Genomic DNA, 23,452 nt, shown 5'->3' on the forward strand with positions numbered 1-23,452 from the left:
TTTCAATTGGATGCATTGTTCAAGGTGCTGGAGTTTACCGTTTCTGCTTTGCTTCTTTTTCTAGGAATCAAGTATAACTTTGTGAACTTCAGCACTGAATCAAAACAGGATTTCTTTGACATTTTCAACTCCTCATCGATCGACCTATTTCAGAAGGTCTTCCAGATTTCGGGGAAAACGGGTAAACAGCCTCTGCAATCCTCACTACTGTACTTAACCCTGGCCTTCTGTCAATGCAAAAGAATCAAATGAGTTGGCGGGGAGGGATTTTTCTGATTGTTCTATACATGGTCAGTGTTAAAGGCGTGCTTTTTTATTGTATATAACTGCACTGTTATATTTTTCAAGGCTCGCTTGAGGAGACTCACATTCAGAATTATACAGACACCTTCCCAGATGTCTTTGAGCTTCGGAAATTGGCCAACAGCAGCAGCATTGTCAACAGATTCATAGCAGACCGGGCCAATAATGGCTATTTCAAAATATGGTTCCAAAAGGGTAAGTCAGGGGTTACGGAGACATTCATCACAAATTGACTAACCTCAGATTCAATGGTTTGGGATGTATTTTGCTGAGTGTGGTCAATTGTATTTCTAAGTAGAATTTTTAGCAGTAGTAGTGCCAGCAATATGTCATAGTACTTTAATATAGAAAGCAGCCTGCACTGACCTAATGTTATTAAGAAAACGGGGTTGGTTGGGCTATTGAAAAAACAGCCCAACAGAAAGTTATCTACAAGTATATGAACTTCAGGACATATCAAACGCAGCAATTCACTAATCCAAGTATTTCCTTACTGTTAATGGCTGAACTAAAATAAGAATTTTTTGAGGACGTTTAGGTTGAAATTGACATGCTGTATACAATGATAATGTTGCAAATACTCAAATTATCTAAACAATGAGCGTGACTATTGTTTTTATGTTTGTTTGTTTTGTTGGTTATCTAGATGGGAATGACTGTGACAGTAATCCCTGCCAACATGGAGGAAAATGCTTGGATGAGGCCTTTGGTTTTCATTGTGTTTGTGCTGCGGGATATGTGGGACTCTACTGTGAGCAAGGTATCAATTTGTGTTCCAAGGCAACTTGTCAGTCAACGAGTCAGTCAAAAAAGAAACTGAAAGTTTGAATGGAAATTTAAAATAAGTTTTCTTATTTATTTGAGCATATGTCAACTTTGTTATCCAATTCCAAAGACATTCATGGATAACCATAATTGATTGCTTGATTGATGGATTTTAAGACAAGATGATACTTCCCAAAGTGGATTTGTTTGGATTGGAGGGGTAATCCCCAATTTCATGACTTTGAATATATAGCAGTGTTCAGCATTGACACACGTATGTTCCTGTTCATGATGTTTTCCTGCAGAACACACTGAAGTCAGCTTGCTTCAGTGCACTGCAGACTGCACCAGAATCACAGTCCAGTGGCAGCTGAATGCCCCCAGGTTGCCCACACAGAGCATTCGAGTTGCATATGGGAGCATTGACGAGAACAACATCTCTCTGAAGTTCACCGCAGCCAACACCAGCAGCATGGTTCTTTCTAACCTGATGCCCTACAGGGACTACCTTGTGGACATCACTCCACAAGTCTACACAGGCACCACACAGGGGAAAACCTGCCTGCTGAGAACCACTTGTTTTGGAGGTACGCTGTGACTGAGGTTGCTGTTTTAATGGCAATGTAAAGGACAACCATGAAAAGGAGAAAATAACACTAATGTATCCCCTCACAGAATGTGGGGACCTGTCTGTGAAACTGAACATCACCTCCGCCACGACATTCGCAGCAGATGTGGCTTGGTACCCGGAGATCAATATGCTTGACGCAGATGTCAAGATGCTGTATGTTGTGTATTATAAAGAGCCGTATGACACGGCACAAGTCTCGGTGCAGAGTGTGCTGGCAACTGCGACAAATGCATCTCTGAAAGGCCAGTATTGCAACTGATGTGCCAAAAAGAACTGAACCAATGTGAAAAGATATACAAGAGCATAGTCAATATCAATTAATAAGATTGGGCGTTTGGGTAGTAGTGTCTGTGCTTTCATGTATTCATGAATGAAAAAAAAAATTAATTAATTATTTTCATTTTTTGTCAGTATGCAAGCATCTTGTGGAATTTTAAGAGCATTCACAATTTTTGAAAAAACTAACTCGTCATACAGGAGTGCACTTTAGTTATAGTGTTTTCAAAGTTTTTTGTTGGGATGACTTGAAACAATTTATTTCGCTCTCCCTTGTGCAGGACTGGATTCTGGGGCCACCTATCGCTTCTGCATCCGCACACAGGCCTCTACAAAAATCTGCCCAACGAACATTGCAGGCACTGTGAGAACTGCTTTAGGTCAGAATGTGAAAATGCAAGCGTGTCCATTGGCAATCTGTACAGGACATTACCAGTACTCTTTAGTATAGTTTTTGTTCTCTTAAATGGTGGGAGATGGGTCAGATAAGCAGCTGTTAACTCGGGGGAATGAAAACCAGAGGACATAGGGGTCCCCTGAGACCAGGGTTGGGACGTGCTGTTTTAGTATTTCATGCCATGAATATATTAGGGAATTGAGATCTTTCCTCCCTGCTGTGGTCTCATAGATCCCCAGAAGATAATGAGCCAGGTGACATTGAATGTAACGGCCGGTGGAGTGGCCCTAACGTGGAACACTAAGGAAGGTTTGGGACTGGACATCCTGGGCTATAGACTGGAAGGAAAGTGTGGACAATACATCCTCAACATCTCGGCCCCAGGCAACGCCACAGCCGTCATCCTCACTGGTAAGGGCAATGGATTCAGAACTCATATTCTTTTAAGAGAACCAGAGTCAATAAAGGTTAAAATATGGAGTTACTACAATAAAAATAAATCGTGTCAAAGCAATTATCATCCTCTTATATATATTAGTGCTTTACATAATTTCTTCCAAAATATCTCAGGTCTAACTTTTCGTTGCAAAATACTTGGTCTGTTATCTCCAGTTTGTTAAACTCCTTCATTTAATGTGAATAGAAATGCTCTTTTATACCAATGAACTGCATTTCATTTATCTTTATCACATTCATTTGCTATCTGTCTCTCTGTTTTCTCTCACTTTACAGGCCTGGGTGTTTCATCAGTGTGTTCAGCTGTTTTAACAGTCAACACTAAGCTTTACGGATCAGTGAAGTCCACCCCCTTTACGTTCTACACAACGGGTATGTATTAAAGACTAGTCCCTACCCTCACATCAATTAGTTCCACTCTCAGAGCTAGATTTGAAATGCTGTATGTTTTATAATGTAAATGGTATCAATCAATACAGTCAATAGGTGTTTTACATTAGGTTTGTGTAGAATGAATAATTTCTACCGGATGCTCATCTATAAGACGGATACAAGGTTAATTCTTAAGTTTGTTGATGTTTCCCTCATGGTAATCATACCCCCTTTTTTATTTTAGGCTCAACTCTTTGTCCCACTAAGCTGTTTAAGAAATACGTCTCCCTGACCGTCGCGGTTGTCTCGTGGGATGCGGCTGAAGGATCGAGCAGCTATGACTCTATGCAATATTACGATGTTCTGTCTCCAGAGAAGATCTACTCTCTCCCTGTTTCCACTGAAACCACAGAGGCGGCCCTGACAGGTGAGCAGTTTTACTTGTCTGGCAGATTCCAAATCCAACTGCATCATATACATTCATCTGTAGCTTTGTTTGTGCATTTTTCGCAAGCTTACTTTGGCAAATAACACAAATATGTGTAATACATGAAAAGCTTTACATCTGCTGGTAGTTTTCATACATATTTTTGTCACATTGGCTGGAATATTGACCAAAACGTTTGAGCAAAATGGCTACTGCAAGACGTTTCTTGGTTGCCGTTACCAAGCCTGGACAACCTTGTAGAAAATATCCTTCTCATTCTTTTGTTGCTTGAATAAATAAATTAAGTGAAGTTAATCATGTGCCTACAGGGCTGCAACCCAGTCATACGTACGGAGTGTACATGCACTGTAATCCTCTCTTCAACCTCACCACTGAAGCCATGCTGATCACAACCCCAGGTACCTGGAGCTGCATTTACTGCCAAACGTTCACCTGTAATTCTGAACACATTCAATCTATAGATCACAATCAGAACCTCACTAGTCATGAAACATTTTGAGACTTGTTTTTAGGTTTATGCTATTGGTGTAATATCTTTTTATCTTAATGATGATAATAAAAAGCTGTTAATTACAATTTTTATATGTAATTAATTTTAAACATGGATTAAAAAGTAGTGATTGAGAGTGGGAGGTGAAGTTATGTAAAATAATTAAACAATAATAGTTTAAAAGGTGGCATCCAAACTGTTTTTAACCCCAAGTTTTTGTTAACTATTGGCGATTAAAGTGGTTTGCACAGAACTGATTTCTAGTAGCAAGCCATATCAAATGTATCCTTTTGTGTTCCCTCTTAAGCATGGTCAAATTCTTATTCATGTGGTGTATTGAGGCTTTAATTTCAATGTATATACATGTATTCTGAGAACATGAAGTCACTGAGTACACTTCGTGTTTGTCATGAAGCCTCTTCCAGCTCCCCCAGCAATGTGGCAGTCATGGTGAAGCCGCTGGGGTCAGTGTTGGTGACGTGGCTGGCACCGGTGGAGCAGACAAGCCCAGTCAGAGAATACAGGGTTTCCTATGGCCTGCTGAACAGTTCTGGACCAGCCCAGCTCCTAGCCCTGCAGGCCTCAGCGCTCGACTGCACTTTGACTGGTAGGTGAGGACATGGCAGCAGTGGCTGGATGGCACCTACAATTAAGTGTCATTAATGTAATTTTGATAATAGTTTCCAGATTGTAGATTTATATTAGATATCACAGGAAGTCATGCATGTGAAAAAGTAGTTCCTGTTTTATTTTTAATGCAGGTTTTTCTTTTCTTTTTATAAGCTTTGGAAATATCTACGTCATACTTCATTTTTGTAACTGCTCTTAACTTTCAATACGAAGAAGCATCCAGTCCACTGATGTATTTCAGCACGGGTGAAGGTAAGATGAAAGGCATATGTAGTTGGAGCAGTTGGTCCAATAAAGGGGTAGTGGGACTTCAGTCTTGGTAAAGAACGGTTAATAGAAAGTTATAGCAGGATTGACTCTCTTTGCTGAGACAGTGCTAGGTCTGTGTCCACCAGCTCCATCTTGTTGAGGTCAGATTTACAGCTGGATAACTCACTTAATTGACATTCCTGAGATCATTTTGTTTTAAAAAGTGTTACCCAACCCATCACCTGTGTACTGATTTAGGTGGCTGTGTGAGTCCTGTGTGAGATCTAACAAATCGTAGAAAATACTGTATACAGGCCACCCTTCCTGAAATTTGTATGTCAAATCTACACAGACATCCCACATAATTATTATTGTTCTTGTTGTTTGGTTTGTACATTTCTGAGTGCATGATGTATTTGTGTGTTTGTCATGAAGCCTCTCCCAGCTCCCCCAGCAATGTGACAGTCATGGTGAAGCCGCTGGGGTCAGTGTTGGTGACGTGGCTGGCACCGGCGGAGCAGACAAGCCCAGTCAGAGAATACATGGTTTCCTACAGCCTGCTGAACAGTTCTGGACCAGCCCAGCTCCTAGCCCTGCAGGCCTCTGCACTGGGCTGCACCTTGACAGGTGGGAGAGGACCCAGAAACTCAGACCTCAGAGACTCAGAAATAATGCTATTAAATGTAAAATAAATTAACTTTCCTTGTAACAAAGTTATAAGCAATTGGGAAGCCGTGCCGCCATCTTACCTGTAACCATGTCCTCTGAACATTTTTTTTTCCAGTGAAACTGTGAATGGTACTCCAGCATAATTGTTTTTGCCGATTTATGACACTCAATAAAAAGTGTAAAAAATATGGATACAAAATTATGATACTCACAATCCACTTGATTAATTTTGTCCAGTACAATATAATACATTATTTCTTCTCTTTTTCTTTCCTTTCCTATCATTCTGGTTTTATTGTGCTCAAAACATCTATACAAATGTATGTGTTATTGATTTATGTAAACAATTAAATGTTGTATGTCACAGCATCCACTTTCTCATTGTCCTGAATAAAGCTGCAATTTGCCTTCCTCACTCTTTGCTCAGGTCTGAAGGCGTCTGCAGTTTATTCTGTCCTCGTATCGGCCCTTCTTTCTCAAGGCAAAGTGGAATCTGCCCCTGTGGTTTATTTCAGAGCTGATGGAGGCAAGTCTTTGAGATTCTGTGGTTTGTTGGTTGCACTGTTTTTCTGACCTTTATTTGATAGTTTTCATTTTCATACAGTTGGGTCCATAAGTATTTTGACGGTGACACAATTGTCATCATTTTGGCTCTGTACGCCACCACAATGGATTTGAAAGGAAACAATCATTTGGCAAAACGGCCCAAGAACAAGCAGGAACTAAAGACAGCTGCAGTGCAGGCCTGGCAGAGCATCACCAGGGAAGAAACCCAGCATCTGGTCTATGGGTTCCAGACTTCAGGCAGTCATTGACTTCAAAGGATTTGCAACCAAGTATTGAAACTAACAGTTTAATTCATGATTGTTAGTTTGTCCAAATACTTTTGAGCCCCTTAGAATTGGGGGGACCACATGTAAAAATGGCTGTAATTCCTACACTGTTAACCCAATTTCGATGTAAATACCCTCAAATTAAAGATGAAAGTCTACACTTAAAGAATATCATGATTGTTTCCTTTCAAATCAATTGTTGCTTATCTGGTGCTTCCTGGTTTTGATATTACTGTTCCTCATGCTTGTATCAGTCTTTTATCTTTATATTTATATCTGCATTAGGCTTATATACCAAAGTACATTTCTGCTGTGTGTGAAATGAAGTGCAGCTCTGAAAAAAGTAAATATTTGGCATATACATAAAGCTTCTTAAATTGTCTCATTATGTCTAGTGTCTCTTGCTATGAATGTAATTGCAAAGAGCCCCACCAGTGTCCTTGTGAGCTGGACCAGTCCAGCATCCCTGTCAGCCTCCAGCTATGAAGTCCAGTACAGCAGAGGTCTGGACAGCAGCTCCTCCACTTTAAACACCAAAGAGCAGTCAGTCCTGCTGGCAGACCTCGTGCCCAACAGCACCTACAGCATCACTGTGACGGCCATCGCCAGCGGCGCCAAGGGCAGTCCCATGTACTTAACAGTCAAAACCCCACCTGGTCAGTACTACAGCTTCCTTAAAATAGAGAGCAAGTATTTTTATTGTAAAAATGTAGAAGCAATATTTTGACCACCCCATGGACAATTAAAAAAATAAAAATAAACACTGTATTTCTCTTGAATTTCAAGAGGTTGATATTTATTATTGGTATAAACAACAAACTTTTTTCAATCACAATAAAAAATCAAATACGTGGCTTTGGTATGGAAAATATAGATAATGATCATCAAATGTACCACATTTGTTACAATTTTATGTCTGATTCTGAAAACAAAGTGCACTAAGAGAAGGAAACTGTAATAATCCAAAAATAAACAAATCCATCTGCCAGATATCACAGTAACTATTGGAAATCTCAGCTTCTGCTGTGATTTGTATTCTTCAAAAGACACGAGTGAATTATTAAATATCCTCTGAAAGCAAAGTTGATCTAAGTAGTGAATCAAATTATAATTTTCTTGTCCAATAGCGTTATTTTAAAGTGATCCTTACACAATTGATTTAATGATGGGTAGAAGTACACTTTCTTGTCTTTGTCTTGTCACAAATGTTATCTCCCTATTCAAATTGACAGTGTCAGTTGTTTGAGGGTCTGAGTGTAGAGAGTAGTGAGATGTTTTTTCCCCTAAAGCAGTCCATGCAGTAATTCCAGTTGGTGTTGTCTCTGTTCTCTCACTGCTTTCTCTCAGCTCCCTCTCCCAGCCGTGTCACTGTGTCTAACAGGACGGCCTCGTCGGCAGTGGTCACCTGGCAGCCCCCCATGCAGGACGCAGGCCTGGTCACAGCCTACAGAGTGTCCTACAGCCCAGTGAACAGCACTGAGCCCAGCGCCAGCATCACTGCCCCAGCCACAGTGCTGGGGGTCAACCTGACAGGTAGCTTTGGGAACATTTTCCATGTCTAAAACAAAACACACAATATATTCCCATTGGTTAACCCCTTATGCCCCTTGTCCCGTGGGTGGAACATGGTATAATTTAAAATAACGAGCAATTCCAGCTGGGGTTAAAGGGGTTAAACCTATACTTTTATCAAATTAGATTAAATAAGTATTAGAACAATATATCATATTATATCACATGACTATTAGAAAATGGCTTTGTGTCGAAGATGGATACTGTGAAATTAATTTTGAATATGAAGGACATTTTTGAGGAGAGAACACTGCACTCTATATTGTTATGTTCAATGTACTGTATGTCAAGCATGTCTGTCATTTCCATGGCTTTACAGGTGTGATATGATGACTAAAATACATTTAATGCTGTTGCTGTAGGTCTGAAGGACGGCACCGTGTACTGTGTGTCGGTCTCTGCCCTGACGTCCCTGGGCACTGAGGAGAGCAGCCTTCCAGTCTACTTCAGCACAGAGCCACGTGAGTGACAGCAGCTCAAGAGACACTTTAATCAGAGGACATTTGAAAAAATATCATTATCAAAATTTAATTTTAAATCTCAAATCTCTACAAACACTGTATCCCCAGTGCTGCTGGTTGTGAACGCCACAGCCAAGAGCCCCACCAGTGTCCTTGTGAGCTGGACCAGTCCAGCATCCCTGTCAGCCTCCAGCTATGAAGTCCAGTACAGCAGAGGTCTGGACAGCAGCTCCTCCACTTTAAACACCAAAGAGCAGTCAGTCCTGCTGGCAGACCTCGTGCCCAACAGCACCTACAGCATCACTGTGACGCCCATCGCCAGCGGCGCCAAGGGCCGGCCTGGACACACCACAGTCGCAACGCCTAAGGGTCAGTGCAGGTTCTTCTATGAATATATCACATATTCCTGTGGCATATTTATTGCCATGTGCCTTATGCTTGTAAAATGTCCTTTGAGTAGCTCTTTCTAGCTGCAGACTGTGCTGTATAAGAACAAACAAGAACAGAGAGATCCAGTACATCTGTTGTCATGCCAATGGCCAGCTCATTTTCCATATCGTATACAACTTTACGGAGGACAATGACCTGGGATGACTATTCAGAATTTATTTCCAAATTAGACACCACCAACCCTTATGAAAGTTTATCATTTTAAGTTTGCACTGTAATTTGGCAGTTTCTTTGTGGTTTTGTCACACTTTGCCATATTTTTTCATGTTTTGTGTCATGGTTTACTGTACCTCTACATTTACCATGCTTCTACTTTGCTTTCCTACATTTTACTGTGATTTTGTCATGGTGCACTACACTACTCTTTATAACAGAAACTCAGCTGTTTTCATCAGACAATAAAGGGTGATTTTCACACACACTACACTGCTGTTACATGTACTATTTTTAGTGCTCTGACATCTTCCCACTGACAGTTTCAATTGTTTGAGGAGTGTGATTGTAAAATCGGTAAGATTTTATTTATTTAGTATTTTGTGCAGCAATTCAAGGTTGCTGAATCACAATAATATGACTCCTTTCTCTCAGCTCCCTCTCCCAGCCGTGTCACTGTGTCTAACAGGACGGCCTCGTCGGCAGTGGTCACCTGGCAGCCCCCCATGCAGGACGCAGGCCTGGTCACAGCCTACAGAGTGTCCTACAGCCCAGTGAACAGCACTGAGCCCAGCGCCAGCATCACTGCCCCAGCCACAGTGCTGGGGGTCAACCTGACAGGTAGCTTTGGGAACATTTTCCATGTCTAAAACAAAACACACAATATATTCCCATTGGTTAACCCCTTATGCCCCTTGTCCCGTGGGTGGAACATGGTATAATTTAAAATAACGAGCAATTCCAGCTGGGGTTAAAGGGGTTAAACCTATACTTTTATCAAATTAGATTAAATAAGTATTAGAACAATATATCATATTATATCACATGACTATTAGAAAATGGCTTTGTGTCAAAGATGGATACTGTGAAATTAATTTTGAATATGAAGGACATTTTTGAGGAGAGAACACTGCACTCTATATTGTTATGTTCAATGTACTGTATGTCAAGCATGTCTGTCATTTCCATGGCTTTACAGGTGTGATATGATGACTAAAATACATTTAATGCTGTTGCTGTAGGTCTGAAGGACGGCACCGTGTACTGTGTGTCGGTCTCTGCCCTGACGTCCCTGGGCACTGAGGAGAGCAGCCTTCCAGTCTACTTCAGCACAGAGCCACGTGAGTGACAGCAGCTCAAGAGACACTTTAATCAGAGGACATTTGAAAAAATATCATTATCAAAATTTAATTTTAAATCTCAAATCTCTACAAACACTGTATCCCCAGTGCTGCTGGTTGTGAACGCCACAGCCAAGAGCCCCACCAGTGTCCTTGTGAGCTGGACCAGTCCAGCATCCCTGTCAGCCTCCAGCTATGAAGTCCAGTACAGCAGAGGTCTGGACAGCAGCTCCTCCACTTTAAACACCAAAGAGCAGTCAGTCCTGCTGGCAGACCTCGTGCCCAACAGCACCTACAGCATCACTGTGACGCCCATCGCCAGCGGCGCCAAGGGCCGGCCTGGACACACCACAGTCGCAACGCCTAAGGGTCAGTGCAGGTTCTTCTATGAATATATCACATATTCCTGTGGCATATTTATTGCCATGTGCCTTATGCTTGTAAAATGTCCTTTGAGTAGCTCTTTCTAGCTGCAGACTGTGCTGTATAAGAACAAACAAGAACAGAGAGATCCAGTACATCTGTTGTCATGCCAATGGCCAGCTCATTTTCCATATCGTATACAACTTTACGGAGGACAATGACCTGGGATGACTATTCAGAATTTATTTCCAAATTAGACACCACCAACCCTTATGAAAGTTTATCATTTTAAGTTTGCACTGTAATTTGGCAGTTTCTTTGTGGTTTTGTCACACTTTGCCATATTTTTTCATGTTTTGTGTCATGGTTTACTGTACCTCTACATTTACCATGCTTCTACTTTGCTTTCCTACATTTTACTGTGATTTTGTCATGGTGCACTACACTACTCTTTATAACAGAAACTCAGCTGTTTTCATCAGACAATAAAGGGTGATTTTCACACACACTACACTGCTGTTACATGTACTATTTTTAGTGCTCTGACATCTTCCCACTGACAGTTTCAATTGTTTGAGGTGTGTGATTGTAAAATCGGTAAGATTTTATTTATTTAGTATTTTGTGCAGCAATTCAAGGTTGCTGAATCACAATAATATGACTCCTTTCTCTCAGCTCCCTCTCCCAGCCGTGTCACTGTGTCTAACAGGACGGCCTCGTCGGCAGTGGTCACCTGGCAGCCCCCCATGCAGGACGCAGGCCTGGTCACAGCCTACAGAGTGTCCTACAGCCCAGTGAACAGCACTGAGCCCAGCGCCAGCATCACTGCCCCAGCCACAGTGCTGGGGGTCAACCTGACAGGTAGCTTTGGGAACATTTTCCATGTCTAAAACAAAACACACAATATATTCCCATTGGTTAACCCCTTATGCCCCTTGTCCCGTGGGTGGAACATGGTATAATTTAAAATAACGAGCAATTCCAGCTGGGGTTAAAGGGGTTAAACCTATACTTTTATCAAATTAGATTAAATAAGTATTAGAACAATATATCATATTATATCACATGACTATTAGAAAATGGCTTTGTGTCGAAGATGGATACTGTGAAATTAATTTTGAATATGAAGGACATTTTTGAGGAGAGAACACTGCACTCTATATTGTTATGTTCAATGTACTGTATGTCAAGCATGTCTGTCATTTCCATGGCTTTACAGGTGTGATATGATGACTAAAATACATTTAATGCTGTTGCTGTAGGTCTGAAGGACGGCACCGTGTACTGTGTGTCGGTCTCTGCCCTGACGTCCCTGGGCACTGAGGAGAGCAGCCTTCCAGTCTACTTCAGCACAGAGCCACGTGAGTGACAGCAGCTCAAGAGACACTTTAATCAGAGGACATTTGAAAAAATATCATTATCAAAATTTAATTTTAAATCTCAAATCTCTACAAACACTGTATCCCCAGTGCTGCTGGTTGTGAACGCCACAGCCAAGAGCCCCACCAGTGTCCTTGTGAGCTGGACCAGTCCAGCATCCCTGTCAGCCTCCAGCTATGAAGTCCAGTACAGCAGAGGTCTGGACAGCAGCTCCTCCACTTTAAACACCAAAGAGCAGTCAGTCCTGCTGGCAGACCTCGTGCCCAACAGCACCTACAGCATCACTGTGACGCCCATCGCCAGCGGCGCCAAGGGCCGGCCTGGACACACCACAGTCGCAACGCCTAAGGGTCAGTGCAGGTTCTTCTATGAATATATCACATATTCCTGTGGCATATTTATTGCCATGTGCCTTATGCTTGTAAAATGTCCTTTGAGTAGCTCTTTCTAGCTGCAGACTGTGCTGTATAAGAACAAACAAGAACAGAGAGATCCAGTACATCTGTTGTCATGCCAATGGCCAGCTCATTTTCCATATCGTATACAACTTTACGGAGGACAATGACCTGGGATGACTATTCAGAATTTATTTCCAAATTAGACACCACCAACCCTTATGAAAGTTTATCATTTTAAGTTTGCACTGTAATTTGGCAGTTTCTTTGTGGTTTTGTCACACTTTGCCATATTTTTTCATGTTTTGTGTCATGGTTTACTGTACCTCTACATTTACCATGCTTCTACTTTGCTTTCCTACATTTTACTGTGATTTTGTCATGGTGCACTACACTACTCTTTATAACAGAAACTCAGCTGTTTTCATCAGACAATAAAGGGTGATTTTCACACACACTACACTGCTGTTACATGTACTATTTTTAGTGCTCTGACATCTTCCCACTGACAGTTTCAATTGTTTGAGGAGTGTGATTGTAAAATCGGTAAGATTTTATTTATTTAGTATTTTGTGCAGCAATTCAAGGTTGCTGAATCACAATAATATGACTCCTTTCTCTCAGCTCCCTCTCCCAGCCGTGTCACTGTGTCTAACAGGACGGCCTCGTCGGCAGTGGTCACCTGGCAGCCCCCCATGCAGGACGCAGGCCTGGTCACAGCCTACAGAGTGTCCTACAGCCCAGTGAACAGCACTGAGCCCAGCGCCAGCATCACTGCCCCAGCCACAGTGCTGGGGGTCAACCTGACAGGTAGCTTTGGGAACATTTTCCATGTCTAAAACAAAACACACAATATATTCCCATTGGTTAACCCCTTATGCCCCTTGTCCCGTGGGTGGAACATGGTATAATTTAAAATAACGAGCAATTCCAGCTGGGGTTAAAGGGGTTAAACCTATACTTTTATCAAATTAGATTAAATAAGTATTAGAACAATATATCATATTATATCACATGACTATTAGAAAATGGCTTTGTGTCAAAGATGGATACTGTGAAATTAATTTTGAATATGAAGGACATTTTTGAGGAGAGAACACTGCACTCTATATTGTTATGTTCAATGTACTGTATGTCAAGCATGTCTGTCATTTCCATGGCTTTACAGGTGTGATATGATGACTAAAATACATTTAATGCTGTTGCTGTAGGTCTGAAGGACGGCACCGTGTACTGTGTGTCGGTCTCTGCCCTGACGTCCCTGGGCACTGAGGAGAGCAGCCTTCCAGTCTACTTCAGCACAGAGCCACGTGAGTGACAGCAGCTCAAGAGACACTTTAATCAGAGGACATTTGAAAAAATATCATTATCAAAATTTAATTTTAAATCTCAAATCTCTACAAACACTGTATCCCCAGTGCTGCTGGTTGTGAACGCCACAGCCAAGAGCCCCACCAGTGTCCTTGTGAGCTGGACCAGTCCAGCATCCCTGTCAGCCTCCAGCTATGAAGTCCAGTACAGCAGAGGTCTGGACAGCAGCTCCTCCACTTTAAACACCAAAGAGCAGTCAGTCCTGCTGGCAGACCTCGTGCCCAACAGCACCTACAGCATCACTGTGACGCCCATCGCCAGCGGCGCCAAGGGCCGGCCTGGACACACCACAGTCGCAACGCCTAAGGGTCAGTGCAGGACGTTCATAATGTATATCATCTAACCAATCCCGTTCTGACCTCGCTAAGCTAATGCCCACAGTCTCCTGTAAATAAACAAGTCATTGCTTTTCATGTGCTCATTTAAAATACAAATTCTTATTTCATCCTAGAAACTGTGAAGAAAGATCTCCCATCACCCCCACTGGAGCTGCAGGCATTTGTGGTTGGCACAGGGACAGCCTTTGCTAGCTGGATGCTGCCAGCAGTTTCCACTGGGGACATCTTGCACTACAATGTAAGCTTCGCAACATTACTAAGGTGTTGATACTTCCTCTGTCCTGGGTTGTGTTCTGTGATGCTTTGGAGATACTATTGGACATCACCTGCAGTTTGTCACTAAAGCATCCACTTTGCATCTCTGTAGGACCTGGTCATAAGGAATAAAGATTCAATTATATGATTTAATTAAGAAATAGGGAAATGATGTCATTGCTCCATGACATGTTTCTCAACAGTTTGAAGAAGCTTTCAACTGAATAGGAGGTAGAACATTTATCTGCCATAATCATTTGTTTAACAGATGCATATAAACAATTAATTTATTAACATTCAACAAAAATTGTTAAACTTTAAACATTTTAAAACTTTAAAATCAAAACTGTTATATATTGATGTAAGCATTTTCTCTCTCAGCTGTATGTGCAACAGGGTAGTTCCCCCCAAAGAATATATCCGACTGAAAACACTTTTATCTACATCAACGACCTGTCTCCCAGCCTGCCATACGACATCACGGTCACTGCAGTAAATCAGAACGGAGAAGGGTTGCCAAGTAACAACGTCCAATTAAAAATTGAAGCTCCGCCTCTGAGTGATGCAGGTATGTATGCATATACACATAACACAAGTCATATGATAATAGCTGTGAATTACAATTACAGCAGTGAAAGGAAAGTGCCTCTTCCCCTCTTTTTAAACCTTAGTTAAAACTCTTGCTTTGTTCGTTTTCCAATTCTAGTCGCCGCATTTAAACCCAAGCTGCTGACGAATGAAGACCTCTCGATCCGAAGCTCCAGTATCCTGCTGAAGGAGCCTGACTGCGGGGTGTTTGAGAAAGCGGCCGACCACATGAACACCAAGTTTAACAAAAACTTGACTGTTGCATTAGTTGTGGCTGAGAGCAAAGGTATGGTCTTTGTCCTGTGAACCAAGTCATTAATGGACAGTTTCTCACTGGGTCTAATACAGAACCTAGATTTGTATCAAATTCAGTTAGGGTAGGGGTCTGTTTTTTGTTTTTTGTTTATACATAATTACCACTTATATATAAAACATGAATGAATCCAAGGTATTCATCTCTGTTTACACGAGACCAAGTGTTTCAAAAATGTATGTGTTACTGAAACAGAAACAAATCATTTGTTGTGTTGAATCCAAACTCCTTTAAAGTCCTGATAGAATTGCACTGTCTACTGGATTTACATATTATTCAGAAAGCGTTGGGGCAATTAAATGTACACTGAGCAGATTAAGGTCAATGTTTGTGCACTAGCTGAATATGTGTTAGGAAAACTGTTTTAAAGTGATGGAATAAGTAGGCTTATGGAAGACTATCGGGGAAATTCCACTTTCCATGAATAAACTCTTTTGCGATGACTTTCTATATTGTGTTCTTTCCTGAAAAGTAATTGGACCCACCCTGGTCACCGGGCATGTGAAAAGTGAATTGACAAGTTCTCTCTGCTGTAGTAATCAAGACGGGCTTCAGGCTGGCTTCTTCATCATTTGCCAACCTCACCTACAATCAAACGCGGATCGGCAGCCTCAGTCCATACGTCTCCCTGTTCAACCTCTCCGCTTATGACTGTTACGAAAAGAAAACACTCGTTCAGAGGGAGACCCAGAGGAGCGCACTGGCGAGATCGGAGCAGGAGTGAGCTTTTTCATAACATCACATTAACTGTATAATTTTTGTACATATTTTATTGATTTAAAGAAGAGCTCTTGTTCTCTTGGAGTGTTTATTTGCCCGACTCCTTATAGTAGAATGGTAGTAGTATAGTATAGTATACAGTGAGGGGAAAAAACTATTTGATCCCCTGCTGATTTTGTACGTTTGCCCACTGACAAAGAAATGATCAGTCTATAATTTTAATGGTAGGTGTATTTTAACAGTGAGAGACAGAATAACAACAAAAAAATTCAGAAAAATTCATTTCAAAAAAGTTATAAATTGATTTGCATGTTAATGAGGGAAATAAGTATTTGACCCCTTCGACTTAGTACTTGGTGGCAAAACCCTTGTTGGCAATCACAGAGGTCAGACGTTTCTTGTAGTTGGCCACCAGGTTTGCACACATCTCAGGAGGGATTTTGTGCCACTCCTAAGGTCTTAATCCCTAAGGGATTAAGGTCTGGAGACTGGCTAGGCCACTCCAGGACCTTAATGTGCTTCTTCTTGAGCCACTCCTTTGTTGCCTTGGCTGTGTGTTTTGGGTCATTGTCATGCTGCAATACCCATCCACGACCCATTTTCAATGCCCTGGCTGAGGGAAGGAGGTTCTCACCCAAGATTTGACGGTACATGGCCCCGTCCATCGTCCCTTTGATGCGGTGCAGTTGTCCTGTCCCCTTAGCAGAAAAACACCCCCAAAGCATAATGTTTCCACCTCCATGTTTGACGGTGGGGATGGTGTTCTTGGGGTCATTCCTCCTCCTCCAAACACGGCGAGTTGAGTTGATGCCAAAGAGCTCGATTTTCGTCTCATCTGACCACAACACTTTCACCCAGTTCTCCTCTGAATCATTCAGATGTTGGCAAACTTCAGACGGGCCTGTACATGTGCTTTCTTGAGCAGGGGGGCCTTGCGGGCGCTGCAGGATTTCAGTCCTTCACGGCGTAGTGTGTTACCAATTGTTTTCTTGGTGACTATGGTCCCAGCTGCCTTGAGATCATTAACAAGATCCTCCCGTGTAGTTCTGGGCTGATTCCTCACCGTTCTCATGATCATTGAAACTCCATGAGGTGAGATCTTGCATGAAGCTCCAGACCGAGGGAGACTGACAGTTATTTTGTGTTTCTTCCATTTGCGAATAATCGCACCAACTGTTGTCACCTTCTCACCAAGCTGCTTGGCGATGGTCTTGTAGCCCATTCCAGCCTTGTGTAGGTCTACAATCTTGTCCCTGACATCCTTGGACAGCTCTTTGGTCTTGGCCATGGTGGAGAGTTTGGAATCTGATTGATTGATTGCTTCTGTGGACAGGTGTCTTTTATACAGGTAACGAGCTGAGATTAGGAGCACTCCCTTTAAGAGAGTGCTCCTAATCTCAGCTCGTTACCTGTATAAAAGACACCTGGGAGCCAGAAATCTTGCTGATTGATAGGGGAGCAAATACTTATTTCCCTCATTAACATGCAAATCAATTTATAACTTTTTTGAAATGCGTTTTTCTGGGTTTTTTTGCTGTTATTCTGTCTCTCACTGTTAAAATACACCTACCATTAAAATTATAGACTGATCATTTCTTTGTCAGGGGGCAAACATAAAAAATCAGCAGGGGATCAAATACTTTTTTCCCTCATTGTATATAGTAGTATAGTAGAAAGGATGGTTTCTGCATTATGAAACATGTAAGTACAGTGTAGTTGTCTGTCTATTATTAAAATGTCAATGTTATTTAACATTGTAGTTAATGTATTATATCTTGCCTTTTATAGCAATGGTGTTGAAATCAGGGTCAATATTGTGGGATCCAACAGAAAGTGCTACTCAGCCAGCCAGCTCTGCAATGGGCCACTGCAGCCTGAGACAGGATACAGGTATGTGTTACTATTGGAAATATTAAAAATACAGTGCTTTCACTGTGACATCATTGGCTATAGGCTCGGTAGAGTTTTCAAACCCCTCAGATCAGGGCTGGGTTCCTCCCTGGCTCCCTAATAACCTTCCCTGGTGGGGTAATTGTAGTATGTTCACTAACTTAAGGGGGTCCTGATTCCTCACGAGTAAAGGGAGCTCATTGTGTGCTACAATGCACAGGTCAACTGAGTTTACACAAGAGTAAACCTGCAGAAGAGTTTTGTGCTGAAGTCCCAAAATTTCTTTGCATCCAAGGCAAAGTGGGGGGATAGACAGCCATGCAGATTGTACATATGAGGTTGTTTAACAAGCAAACATGTGAAATTAATTTTGCACATATTGTTTGTGTTCTGTGTTGTAGGACAAAATATATACTTGTAGATGAGTCTGGGACAGAAGTCATGAGCAGTAACTGGTCAGACACCTTCAAGACAAAAAGTGAGTTTGCATTGCGTACAGTACAAATGTGTTGGATATTAAAGGGATTTACTTTTATTTACTTGCTGCTGTATTGTCCCAAAACATCTAAATATTATAACATTTTCCGTGCAGAGCCAATTCCTTACCAGGCCATTGAGCCGTGGGATGCGATGCGCTCCGCCGGGATGATCGTGGCTATTGTGTTGGTGGCTTTGCTTTTCCTGTTCCTGCTGCTGCTCTGTCTCTTCTGTTTCATCTGCTGCAGGAAAAGGTACCTGCCAGCCTTGCCTTGTGTAGTAAAATCCAATAGAAATATATAAGTTCTGTAAGGAAACCAGTGCAGTGTTTTGTTTGGTAATATACGACGATGACTCCGCATCATCGGCTGCTGCTGCTGTGTTTGTCTTGTAGATCCAGGAAGATGTACAAGCAAGCAAAGGGATATGACACCCACTACACGAGAGACATGGTGCGGGACAGCGTGACGCTCCCTCCTGGGGTCAGAGTTCACAGGGAGGCGCCCCAGGCCAACACCCCCTACTTCATCCAAACAGAGACGCAGCATTTTAACAACAGCCCTTCACCCCCACAGCTGCAAAGGTGAGCGCCAGGCTTTCTGTCTCTGAGGAAATTCATTTCATCCATCCAGCCCATATATACATTCAGCATATGATCAAATATACTGTATTAATTCTGGGATTCTGCAGAGTATATTGGCATACAAAAGTGTAGATGAAAAATTCATGTTTGGCCACCACATATTCTATGTTGGAATGAGGACAGAAAATGTCAGAAAATGAATAAACTGAACCTAGACTTGAATTATGAAACGTCATGTAAGTAATTAAACCTTATTTTTTTCAGAAATAATTCATTTTATGCATTCTTGGAAACTATAAAGAACAGGTCAGTAATAAAGGGAAGACAAATAAATGATATAGAATTAATTTGCATGTTATGCATTTCTGGGGAAGGTGTGTGGTTTTTAAATGAAAAAAGGAATGTCTCATAATGTAATGAATGTATTTGTATGTATGCATGTTAGCTATTAGATTTTTACTTACCATTTCATCTCTATAAATATTTTAGTGAAAATAGTAAATGCCACTGCCATTTAAGGAAAACAAAATGGTTTTATGCAGTAATATATAATTTTATTTCATTTTTTCTTTCCTGTCAGATTTGAATATAACAATCAAGCTGCCATGAACGTCCAAGGGTAGGGTGAATTAAATCTGTGTTGGATAATACATTAAAACAAAATATATAGTAATTTAATTAGTGAGCTATTTAAATCTAGTTCTTGGGTGTTCATGTGTTTTTCATGTTTCAGGTTCACAATGGAAAATGTTTCTTCTAATAGGTATGTATAAAGTTCATAGTTACCTCCCTAAACTGAATGTCTTCACAATTGCTATCAGTTTACCAAACTGTACTTAATTTTCAATGACTAAAACACTAGTATCTAATTATTTCAGTTTCATAGTTGTGTAAGTCACTGCTAAAGAGTGAAAAGAGTCTCATTAAATTGATGCCTATTGTATTCCAGTTGAAAACCAGTCCTCTGCCTTCTCTTTTGCAGTTGTTGATGTGAAACTGATGTACTGATTTCTGCATGGCTGAATTAAAATGCTCTGACGATGCTAGGCAGGGTTAATGTCTGCATTGTCAGATAGGAACCCAGTTCATTTTTTAATCTACATTAAGCGCATTCACACACTTTACAAATCTTAGATTGCTGAAGGAATCCCTTCTGTCTCAAAATCTGCTGTATCTGCCATTCATTATCAGGAGAGAATCTGTAATAAAGCAGCAGCATATTATCATTTGTAATTGCAGTGCAGTGATTGGCAGCTTGTTTCAGACTGAATGGCAGGCTACCCTGGTCGTTAGTCTCCTGTGCAGTTTGCGAGGTTCTAATACTGATTTTTTGTTTTTTAACCATTTTAAGGGCACCAGATTCAAGGATTCTCGAGGCAATATCAAGGTACATAGGTTTGTTTTGAGGACAGATCATGTTGAATTTTGGCATTTGCAGATTGCAAGTTTTCTTATAATGGAGTCCCACACATTATATTTCAAGAAAAGTAATTGTATATCCAATATATTAATTAGATTGCAAAAATGAAATAATCTTTTTATGTTAATTCTGTCATGGTAAAACATGAATGGTGTTATGATTAAGTGTTTTTCTTGTCATTTGTATAATCAATGCAACACAGCTTGCATGTTTAAACATTCCCTGAGGAAGACTTTCACATCTGTGAGAGGCCACTGTGCAATACTGTGAAAGATGTTTTGATGGATCACAAGTTTATTGTATTTAATCTGGTATCCTGTCAGACAGCAGTATATCATACTGATATTTACCAAAATATATTGACTTCATGCTGTTTAGGTCTTCAACTCATGGAATTCAACATTCAAAACCAAGGTAAATTGAAAATGTATCAAATATAAGCACATGAAAGTAAACTCAGCAAAGCACTATATATAAACTATTTTTTGCTTTTTAATAAAATAGGTCAAGGTCTGTCTCGGACTTTCTGGAATCAGCGAAAAGGTATGGCATGATCAATCACACAGATCTCTGAAATATAACTGAAGCTTATTTGTTTTAGTTTGTTTGTTTATTTTTTAAATCTAGATCTGGCACCATAACAAGACAAGAGAAATGTCCTGCAGGGTAAGCTTTAGTCCTGTATATTAAAAAAAGCTGTTTGGACACAATCATGCCCTTGCTCTGAGAACTGAAGAGAATTGTTACTGAAGATCTCTTAAGATGGATTGATGTATGTTGTTAAGATATGAAGTTATATTAAAGAGTTTTGTTTGTCTTCTATTGCTAGGTCAACGCAGATCATTGGAGTGTCAAGGCTGGTGTCACACAATAGCCCTTCCCAGGAGTCATACAGTGTCGTTCACAGACAGACGTGAGTGCGAGTTTGTATTCTGTCATGTCCGAGCTGAAGAACGCAGAATTGGTGATGGTGCAGGCCTTGGCAGATGTGGAAATTAAGTGTGGTGTGGGGAAGTATGCAGAAACGCACATGCGAGTGTAGCACACAACACAATCTTGTGTTGATACATGGGGGGGGGGGGAGGTAATCATCTATATAAAACGGGACTGACATCTAGGCTCTTACCCCAGCTCCAGTTCTGTGCCCCCAGCTGATTTTCCCACTTGGCTGCCATTTTCTTTCTACTCTTCCCAGCGTTTCCTCATACGGGTCTGAACACACAGAGTCTGCAGCCGGGCCGGTGTAGGAGGTGAGCTCCCCGTCAGTAGACATCTCCTGCAGGAGCACATGCATTCAGGACTGACTGTGAGAAGGCTGTTCCCTGCTCTCACTAAACAACTCGTTTGCCTGCTTTGTAGATCCTGTGGTTGAAACCGTCAGTCACTGGTCGCATCCCTTCAAAGGAGGAACGTTACTGTCCCTGTGCTCTCACAGCACAGCAAGGACCACTTGTCTTTCCCTTTAAGATTGCATGTGCATATTATATGTCAATGGGATAGCTATGCCTGTCATGCTAATGTAGTACTGAAAATTAAGTATTTTACTCTTCCCCATAACCACACTCTGGGCAAGACCAACCCACACATTCCTGAACACCAGCAGGAAATCATACAAACAACCACCATTGCAAACCTTTTGATAATTAAGCAAAAAAGGATTTCCTGAGCAGTCCTATTCACTGGGCACTATGTTGTGTATTGGAAATGTAGGGCTGGACATTAGCAGTTATGCTATGTTTGTATAACCATTGATATTAAACAGACATTGCTTTGGAATTTAAAATTATAACTTTGATAGTCAAGCACCAACACTGCCATCTAGTGGTACTATAAGATATAGCATTAGAATAGACAATATTCAAAGTATATTAGCTGTTCAATCCATTATATTGCATAATTGGTTGTTCCCATCAGATCTGGTTACCAGATGAGATGATAATTTTCCTATTACTGTAATGTAACCATTGCCATCCAATAAACAGTTTAACACCTGTAGAACACCTTTGAGGTTCATTTATTGAATGTCTATATTAATAGGAACTACATTCATTTTAATCATTATTATTATTATTATTTCTTGGCAGACGCCCTTATCCAGGGCAGCTTACAACATAAGTGCAACTTACAACATAATCATTCTAAATGTTTGTATGTAGCAACATTATCTCCATTACTTCATCTAAAACATTATGGTGTGAAAAATCCAATCCAATAAAACTAATGATGTTGCTCCATTTTGTGTAATGCCCCCTAACCCTTATTCCTAACCAAAAAAGGTTTCTATGATACACTAAGCAAAAGGGACTTGATCTCAGGACCTTAACATTATCATCACTTTAATGGTAATAAGGAAAATAAGCAATGGTTGAGAAAAAACACTCAACAGAAGAGCAGGCATTGTGTAGTGGCAACAAACCTGGAGATGATGGCAGAGGTTCTGTTGTCATAACACCACCAGGGTTTGTCAAATCTTGTGCTGGGGCGCACCCCGTGACGCTATGTATACAAATAATTGACAAAACTACTCCTGACATCACTGCGAAGACACCCAGGACTTCACTGCACCACAGGAACACGCAGGACACAGAGGCCGATATAACACCATGGATCATATTCAATTCACCTTGCAAAATCTGCTTTTTATCACTGATAGTCCATTACCTTATTAGTTAATTGTATTGCATTCACTTTAGTCTTACAGATGTGGTTATGTGTAGTAATGTGTTTTACAGTTAATTGCATTGTTCTCTTATTATTTTGTGAAGCACCTTGACCCTTCTTAATATTAAAAATGCAGAGAATACAAGCTGGCTGTGCCTGGGTTTATCTACCGAGAAAAAACATTTTAATTGATCTAAACCTGTTCAATCAGTGCTTTACAAAATTGGGGAAACATACATAAATCTACAACACCACATTGACATTCGGACACCGAGACACTAACAAGATCAATATTTGCAAAAGAATGCTTCAAGGAGACTATTGTGCCAATATTCCTCACAGCAATACTTAGATGTGTTCAAGATTTTGACTTGGGAAAGCAAGATAAACTGAGCAACTTCTGATTTGCCAAAATACCTCAA

General features: G+C 40.9%; 1 protein-coding gene across 1 annotated transcript; it reads left to right on the plus strand.

Annotated features, from left to right (window-relative positions):
• Positions 1-3,988: 3,988 nt before the first annotated feature.
• Positions 3,989-23,157, plus strand: LOC136771434 (fibronectin-like). Its single transcript, XM_066723752.1, has 34 exons — positions 3,989-4,046; positions 4,554-4,745; positions 5,453-5,644; positions 6,915-7,175; positions 7,867-8,052; positions 8,454-8,552; positions 8,661-8,921; positions 9,591-9,776; positions 10,178-10,276; positions 10,385-10,645; positions 11,315-11,500; positions 11,902-12,000; positions 12,109-12,369; positions 13,039-13,224; positions 13,626-13,724; positions 13,833-14,093; positions 14,237-14,361; positions 14,760-14,946; positions 15,085-15,252; positions 15,816-15,999; positions 17,788-17,889; positions 18,291-18,367; positions 18,482-18,620; positions 18,761-18,949; positions 19,214-19,255; positions 19,530-19,568; positions 19,683-19,712; positions 20,301-20,336; positions 20,748-20,783; positions 20,874-20,912; positions 20,997-21,035; positions 21,199-21,282; positions 21,565-21,619; positions 21,729-23,157. Exons 1-33 carry the CDS (start codon positions 3,989-3,991, stop codon positions 21,614-21,616), a joined length of 4,455 nt encoding a protein of 1,484 aa, XP_066579849.1. The 3' UTR covers positions 21,617-21,619; positions 21,729-23,157.
• The last annotated feature ends 295 nt before the right edge of the window (positions 23,158-23,452 follow it).

The sequence above is a fragment of the Amia ocellicauda genome, chromosome 15, assembly GCF_036373705.1.
Source record: "Amia ocellicauda isolate fAmiCal2 chromosome 15, fAmiCal2.hap1, whole genome shotgun sequence".
Lineage (NCBI taxonomy): Eukaryota > Metazoa > Chordata > Actinopteri > Amiiformes > Amiidae > Amia > Amia ocellicauda.

What these genes read in the sequence shown, in the direction of transcription:
- LOC136771434 (XM_066723752.1), top strand. Translation starts at nt 3,989, where the DNA reads ATGCACTGTAATCCTCTCTTCAACCTCACCACTGAAGCCATGCTGATC. An exon ending in GCTGGGGGTCAACCTGACAG is followed by an intron (nt 9,777 to 10,177) that starts GTAGCTTTGGGA and finishes CTGTTGCTGTAG; the next exon opens with GTCTGAAGGACGGCACCGTG. An exon ending in TTGGAAACTATAAAGAACAG is followed by an intron (nt 19,256 to 19,529) that starts GTCAGTAATAAA and finishes CTTTCCTGTCAG; the next exon opens with ATTTGAATATAACAATCAAG.